Source organism: Lactuca sativa, chromosome 7 (genome assembly GCF_002870075.4).
Source record: "Lactuca sativa cultivar Salinas chromosome 7, Lsat_Salinas_v11, whole genome shotgun sequence".
Taxonomy (NCBI): Eukaryota; Viridiplantae; Streptophyta; class Magnoliopsida; order Asterales; family Asteraceae; genus Lactuca; species Lactuca sativa.
Window position 1 is genome coordinate 196,769,603 of NC_056629.2, and position 8,601 is coordinate 196,778,203.

At 33.1% G+C, this 8,601-nt stretch overlaps 1 protein-coding gene across 1 annotated transcript; it reads left to right on the forward strand.

The window, feature by feature from the left end:
- The first annotated feature begins 1,330 nt into the window (after nt 1–1,330).
- LOC111877307 (rab GTPase-activating protein 22) lies at nt 1,331–5,930 on the forward strand. Its single transcript, XM_023873832.2, has 12 exons — nt 1,331–1,822; nt 2,245–2,340; nt 2,590–2,693; nt 2,885–3,057; nt 3,144–3,200; nt 3,952–4,074; nt 4,215–4,303; nt 4,386–4,491; nt 4,603–4,700; nt 4,802–5,071; nt 5,186–5,268; nt 5,691–5,930. The coding sequence occupies exons 1-12, from the start codon at nt 1,721–1,723 to the stop codon at nt 5,740–5,742; spliced, it is 1,353 nt and encodes a 450-aa protein (XP_023729600.1). The 5' UTR covers nt 1,331–1,720; the 3' UTR covers nt 5,743–5,930.
- The last annotated feature ends 2,671 nt before the right edge of the window (nt 5,931–8,601 follow it).

The following is an 8,601-nucleotide window of genomic DNA, read 5'->3' on the forward strand; positions in this document are numbered from 1 at the left end:
GAGAGATTATAGTTGTTGACTATGTCTGCAAGACAAGTCTTCTCATTATACTATGTAGAATGTTAGGTGTCTTTGTGACTCTTGCATTGTATGCTGGACAAGATCCGTTATGTCGGCGAGGCCCGTTATGTAGGTGAGGCATGTTATGTGGGTGGGGCCTGTTATATGGGTGGGGCGCGATGTTATGTATGATATGTGGTATTTTGGGGAACTCACTAAACTTTGTGGTTATGGTTTCGTGGTTTAAACTTTTCAGGTACATTCGGTTCCAAAGGGAAGGACCTAACATGATTGCACAACATGCACTCGATTTTTATTCCGAATTGTTATTTGAATTTACTCTGATGTTGAGAACATTTATATTGTGGTTGGTTTTTGGAACAATTGATTGTATCTTCTGGGTGTTTTAAAAATTAAAACATTTACTGGTATTTTTGGAATGTTACAAATATATATATATATATATATATATATATATATATATATATATATATATATATTCAATGTCAACCTTTTATTTCCTTCGTCGTTCGTCCTAATTTTCGTTCCGCTTAGGCGCTTAGTGTCTAAGTTGGTTGTAGAATTCATAACGATTATTTTATTATATTTAAATTGGGTACGGTACCATTTATAGCAATGTACTTTTTGTGGTTTGAACCGAAAAACCATAAACTCACGAACCTACCGTTTTAAAACTAAAAACCCGTAAACTGACAAACCTATGCATTGTTTTAAAACTGAAACCCATAAACGAATTGAAAATCCGAAAAAACATTCCATGCAAAAACCGAAGCCATAGATGTTTAAAAACCGAAATAGCTGACTTTATACGGTTTGGTTCGGTTTTAACAAAAAAATCCAGGAAAACTGACCCATGTCCATCCCTAAAAAATTGTCACATGTTACTCCGTCAAAATATACAACAATGAGAAATTGTACTCTACAATAATATGGAATATGAAATAAAAAAAGATAGGTACAATGCTTTTTTCTTCCGTAGGGACTCCTTCACACCACCGCATACCAGAGGGATGGTGTTCACCGCATCACTGCGATGTCAGGTCGCCTTGATGCTGAGTGCATGACTTGTACTCTGTTGGGCATTAACTTTTAACTTTTACATTGAAAATTTACGGTTAGATGAATTATTAAAAGAAAATATGGATATAAATAGAATTTTTTTAACGAGCCAGGCAAAATCTTTAAAATGAGAATGTTATTTAATGAATAAATGTTTTCTCAAATTTAATAAAATTTAATAAAGAGAGTAACATCACATGATTTTTTTCACCAACGCACTAAAATTTTCAACTATATGATTTTGACGGGAAAACATTAAAACGAGTGAATCGATGGTGGCCTGGAGGGAACGATGAAGAAGGTCAATACATTGACCGCGGCCTCTTCTCCTTTCTATACAAGTATACAACTTGTATAGACAGGTAGGAGCACTAACCAACCTCCAACCACCAACGACCACCACACCACCACCTCCTCCCTTACGCCACCCCTTCCTCATCACCACCCAACCCGAACAACTTTGGCGCCATCGCTTGTGTGTCAAGATCTCATTTGGGTTTTTGTTTCTTGAGGTGGTTGTGGATGGGGTGGGCGTTGCTGTTGCTGTTGCCCTTCAATCAATTGATTTGATATCAAGATTATCAAAAATCAAAACCCCCCATTATTAGATCTGGTTTTGAAGAAAAAAAGTTTGCAATAGATGATGAACATTTTACGAAAAGACCCAGGTCTACCAACTGATTCATTCTACGAGGTTCGAGCTGGATTTTCCGATGGTCCCAAAACCAATTTTAGAATCAAGGTAAAACCCTTTCTTCATTTTAAGGATCGGATCAATTTTGTTAGCCAATTAACCCAGTTGGGTAATTGCCCTATCGAACGATCTTATATTGGTGAAATTCTTGCTTTCTGCTCTGTTTAATTCATTATGTTCTAGCCCTTTTTTTTCTGAAACTTTTGTTGTTTTTAGGCAGTATTATTCGATCTTCAATAATCCTACGCCAGCTGTTTGATCGATTCTGGTGTTTTTTTGATGAATTAGTTAATCTAGCAGGAGAAATTAACACTTATAATTATTGTTGGGATGTGACTTTCTTTGATGTTGATAGATTTATTTAATCTACATATTATTTCTTTCTTATACATATATCAATTGTCATCATCATGATCGGTTTCTTGAAATTGTTACTAAAGCTTCTCAATTTTTTTTATCAACTTATTAAGGCCGGAAAGACACTCAGTGAAAAAAGGTGGCGGGCTTCATTTACAGATGAAGGTTGTCTTGATATAGGCAAGTGCCTTAGTCGAATCTATCATGGAGTAAGTTCTCTACATCTTTCCTCAAATTTGTTTAGTGATACGATGATGAGGAGGGTATTTAGTCTTTTGCAATGAACAAAGGTCAAGAGCGAGTCCAAAAAGTTGTTTCTTTTGTCCTTTGACATAGTCTTAGTTCAATGCACGTAAAACACAATGCACGCAAAGCACAATACAACTTGTTATACATTGTTTTGTCTTATTTGTTTGTTTCTCATTCACCTTTTGTTCATGTACATTGATGAAAATTAGGGGATTCATCCATCAATTAGAGGAGAAGTGTGGGAAATTCTTCTCGGTTGTTATGATCATAAAAGCACATTTGAAGAACGAGAACAAATACGACAAAGACGAAGGTAATATTATCTTTTCTTCTTATAATATATCTACCAATGAACTTATGTGTCAAATATCCAAAATACTGCTCAATAAAGGGGAAAAAATGTATGCTTTTTGACCCAATCAAATGCCATGAATAAGATCATGATAAGGGTAAATAGGTAACTTTTGGTTTGCTTTCATTTTTATATTTTCTTTATGCCTTCAGGGAGCAATATGCTGAGTTGAAAGAATCATGTAGCCGAATGTTTCCCACTGTTGGAAGTGGGAAATTCATCACAGCACGTGTGATCACAGCAAATGGGGATCTAATTCAAGATCCTAATGTGGATTTAGGAACAAATCCTGAAAAGCCTCCAACATTGCAATCTCAAGAAACTGGTAATTTTAAATTTCTTGAGCTTTAAATTTATTAATGCTCGTTTGAGTTTCTTATCAATGAAATCCACTGAGTTGTGTATCTGCAGTTGCTCGGGAGCATGACAAGGAAATAATTCAGTGGAAGCTGGCTCTACATCAAATAGGTTGATATATAGAAATATAATCACATGCTTCCTATGAATCATGTAACTATATATTTGTTTTTTTTTTTTTTATTTATTAGTTTGTATTTTATTTTATACCATGTCTTAGTCCCTCTTACTTTTTTCCCCATTAAGTGTTGTCTAGATAAAGTGTTATTTGGATAAAAAAAAAGTTAGGAATTAATGGGTAAAGCCTCATTTCCCTGACTTTCTCTATTAGGTCATTCTTTTATTTCACTTTAAGTCAAAGAAGAATGGTTAATCACAAAAATGACCAAATTGGGAGGATGTTTTTAAGAAAACGACTTTTTTTTTTTAACATTTATCACAAAATAACCAACCATTTTGCAAAATGAAATAATATTTTGCGAAATGATGCTGTCATTTTGCAAAGAAAATCACATATTTTTTCACTTTTTTAAGGTTCTTTTAATGTGGTGGGGGCCTTACTAAAGCAATTTCGAAAATTGTAAAACCCACTTTGCAAAATGGGTGTTTTTTTTTTTGATAATTGTTGGAAAAATGGTCACTTGTCAATCTTTTTTAACCCAAAAAGAAACTTTAGCAGATTATTATCCAGTCCTCATTAAGTTCATTAAGTCTAAAAGAAACAACACCTTGGTAGCCAAAAAAAATTGCATCAAAGTCAATTCAATCTATAATAGGTCTCAGTTTACCTTTTTCTTTTTTGTTTTTTTCTTTTTAAAAAGTATTATATAACTTGTCTTCTTTTGAATTACAAATTTATCAGGTCTTGATGTGGTTCGCACAGATAGAACACTAATGTTTTATGAAAAACAAGAAAATTTGGCAAAACTTTGGGATATTCTTGCAGTCTATGCTTGGTTTGATAAAGATGTCGGTTATGGTCAAGGTATTTAATTATATATTTATATCATCAAACATATATATATATATATATATATATATATATATATATATATATATATATATATATATATATATATTTATTATCTTTCATGATTCCAATTTTAACCCCAATACACAAATCAGGAATGAGTGATCTTTGCTCCCCCATGATTATGCTTCTTGAAGATGAAGCAGATGCTTTTTGGTGCTTTGAACGTTTAATGCGAAGATTAGTAAGTGTATATATATTTTTTCTCCCAATTTTATTTATTTATACTTTCTTGATGATTAATAATTCTTTATACTCTTGAAAAGAGAGGGAATTTCAGGTGCACAGGAAATTCGGTTGGGGTAGAGACACAACTTGATAGCTTGGCTAATGTTACTCAAGTTGTTGATCCTAAACTTCATAGTCACTTAGGTCAAATTTCAAATAACCAAATATTTTCCTAGATTGATACATACTTTTGATTTAAATTACAAATATGTTGTGAAATGAAATGTTTTCTCATTTTTAAATATACAATTACAGAACACCTAGGTGGAGGTGGATACCTATTTGCATTCCGGATGCTTATGGTGTTGTTCAGAAGAGAACTTTCTTTTGGAGATTCATTGTACTTATGGGAGGTAATAAAAGTTATACCATAAAGTCATAATTTTTTTTTTTTTAATTTATTTATGATTTTGACCTTGAAGTTTGTATGATTTTGCATTTTGAACCCCAACAGATGATGTGGGCATTGGAATACAATCCGGAGCTTTTCTCATTGTATGAGGGAGGAGATGAAACAAACAGTAAATCAGATACTGTTAGATTGAAAAGAAAAGCCATTCGCCAATATGGAAAGTATGAAAGAGCAAATAGGAAAAACCAGGCCCGGGTCAAACCCGGATCCGTTTCACCTCTCCCGATTTCTGTTTTTCTTGTAGCAAGTGTCCTTAAGGACAGGAGTGACAAGTTGTTGACTGAAGCTAGGGGACTAGACGATGTCGTAAAGGTCAACCCTTTGACTTTATTTAGAGAACTTAAACCCAAAATTAAAAAAAAAAAAAAAGGTTTATTATTTTACGTGATGTGGTTTTCTTGAATTATTTCGGTTTTGTTTGTGCAGATATTAAATGACATTTCTGGGAATATGGATGCCAAGAAAACTTGCACAGAGGCCATGAAGATTCACAAGAAGTATCTCAAAAGGTATTTTTGAAGACTGAATGAATGATGTTTTAAAATATATTTGAGAAAGTTTGTAAAAGTTTGGAGTTAATGCTGAAAAGCTAATTTTCATTGCTTTCTATATTAAGTCATTCTTTCTGCATTAACTAAAAATAGAAACATCTGGCTTAATATCCCAACTTTCTCGTTAAAATTGGTGAATATTGTGAAATTTGTTTTTTGAAATGTAAGGGTAAAATGGTCATTTAGTCTTGTTCAGACAAGAAAGAAACAGGCCATATGTTATGCATACAACACTTTATCCAGACATACATCATTTCCTATTTAGCCACTTAACCTAGTGGAAAGAAAAAAAGAAAGAAACAATCAAGTTCCTCAAGTCAAAAGTTATACAATTCAGTTAAGTGTGTAGTGAATTAATTGTTATGTGTTGGTTGTTTCAGGCAAAAACGCCATAGCTTTCATATTCCATGGCTTGTTTCAAACGCCTCTTAAGTTTGAGTTTTGAGGATAGTTTTCACAGTGTTGGAGGCAATTTGTTGTGAATTGATATGATGCTCATTTGACTGTGTGTGATTCTTTTTACAAGACAAATAATAAGTCATTTTTGAATACATATGTCTATGTATATGTATATGCAACAACAATCTCGTAAAATGCAAAGGTGCCTGTGTTTTTTTAAACTATTTTATACCATTATGTCCATAGCAATGAACGTATATTGAGGAAATATTAGAATATTATCATATGCAAAAACGGGTTCCTCTAGGCATATTTTCATAATGCAGGAAAGGAAGGACATGATAGAATATGTTGATTTTGTATTGGAAGAGAGATTAATATGCAATATCAATAATATAAAAGTTATAATTTAATATTGACTCACCTTAAAAGGTGGAATAAAGTGAGATGGGAGGGATTCTATCGATTCTTAAGACAAATATTTGAATGTCATATAAAAAAAAACTTGAGAATATAGAGAAGGGTTTAACTGCGAATAGGGTGTATTTTTGTGACATGGCAATGTGTTTCTACAAACACATTTTAGGGGTCAAAATTTTCATAGAAAAAAGTTAAAAATGTTTGATTTTCATTTTTTTTAATATCCAAAAAATATAAAATAATAATCTGAATCCATATATTGGGTAAGATTTTATGACGGGTGTAGATTGGACACTTACGGATGTTTGTGAACATTTTAGAAAGCTTTTAACATGATAGTTGTGTCTTGCAACTTGCAAGCCTTTAATTGGTACTTGTGTGATGGTTCCCTTGTACCTAATAAAATGAAATGACTTTGAGTATCTACATTTAGATAACTGGATTCATGCTAGTTTTCAAGTATCATACTTCATAAACATATATTTCCCTTGGGTTACCTTGGGAGTCTTTAAGAATGGGGGACGCTGACTTGTTAAGCTTGAGATGATTGTGGTTTTGAAATTTTGTATTGAATATACATTATTTGACTTTTGATGATCTTTGGAATTTTGAGGTTTATAACGGTATAAATATTTTTACTATGGTTTTTAGGATGTTTTTCCTTAATTTTGACTTTGAAGGTTTTGATTAGGGTGACAAATCGTGCTATCGTTTCGTGTTTCTGACACGATAAGGTTTTTGTAACACGAACACGACATGACACGATGTCGTGTTTTTTTAACTAACACGAAAACGAACGAATTAAAAAACGACAAACACGACACACGACAAAAATAACATATACTAAAAACTAGTTTATTTAATGAATACTTTATCGAATATAACACGATAAAGAACTGCTAAATCGTGTCAATTTCATGTCGAATTTTGAACACGAACACGACATCATGTTTTTTAGAGCTAACACGAACACAAATTCAAATTTTAGTTTCGTACCAATTTCGTTTCGTTTCGTTTCGTGTATTTTTGTCGCGTCGTTTCATAAATTGTTACCCCTAGTTTTGATGGTGTTTTGAGAGAGAGAGAATTACTTGATATGAGACTAATTATAGAATCAAAATCCCCTCATATGTCTCCTGCCTTTCTTGTCAATAAAGAAGCAGAGAAAAGAAGAGGAAAGAAGCGCATGGTTGTCAACTACAAAGCAATCAATGATGCAACTATTGGAGACTCACATAATCTCCCCAATATGCACGAACTCTTGACTCTTCTACGAGGAAAAAACATTTATTCAAGTTTCGACTGCAAATCAGGTTTCTGGCAAGTTTTACTTGATGAAGAATCGCAGCTTCTCACTGCCTGCACATGTCCTGATGGACTCTTTCAATGGAAAGTACTACCCTTTGGGCTTAAACAAGCTCCTAGTATTTTTCAAAGACACATGCAGAATGCTCTTCGAGGCCTTGAAGGTTTCTGCACTGTATACGTTGATGACATCATGATCTTCAGCAAAAATGAACAAGAACACTATGTTCATGTCACACAGGTTCTCAGAACTATTTTAAAATATGGTATAATACTTTCAAAAAAGAAAGCTCATCTTTTCAAAACAAAAATCAATTTTTTAGGCTTAGAAATAAATGAGGGTACTCATTGTCCTCAAAAGCATATTCTTGAACATTTACATGACTTTCCAAATGTTTTAGAAGACAAAAAGCAACTACAAAGATTTCTTGGTGTTTTAACTTATGCTGAAACATATATTGAAAAACTTGCAGCCATGAGAAAACCTTTACAGACAAAATTAAAAAAAGATGTCATTTGGAATTGGTCAAATGCTGATACAGACTACATCAAAAAGATAAAGAAAGTTTTAATCAATTTTCCAAAACTTTATCTTCCAAACATTGAAGACAGTTTAATTATTGAAACTGATGCTTCTGATGAATTTTGGGGAGGTGTTTTAAAAGCTAAAAACCCCAAAAACGAAGAACAAATTTGCAGGTACACCTCTGGCAGTTTCAAAGCAGCTGAGAAAAACTACCATAGCAATGAAAAAGAATTACTCGCTGTAAAAAGAGTTATTACAAAATTCTCTGTATATTTAACACCAGTAAATTTTCTGGTTCGTACAGATAATAAAAATTTTACTTATTTCCTCCGAACTAAGATTGCAGGAGATAACAAATTAGGCCGACTAATACGTTGGCAAGAGTGGTTTTCACGATATACTTTCACTGTTGAACATCTCGCAGGAAACAAAAACGTACTGGCAGACTGCCTCACCCGTGACTTCAGGTATACCTTACATCATCCATGATCTCACTCGCTCCTCTCGAGCCCTATAAAAGGATATGATCCTCATGACATATCTCCTCACAAAAACTTCACCTACAAAAAGAGAGGGGGAGATTAGAGAAAAAAGTAAACAAAATTTGAGTTTACAAAAATGGAAGACCTCAACACCTTGAG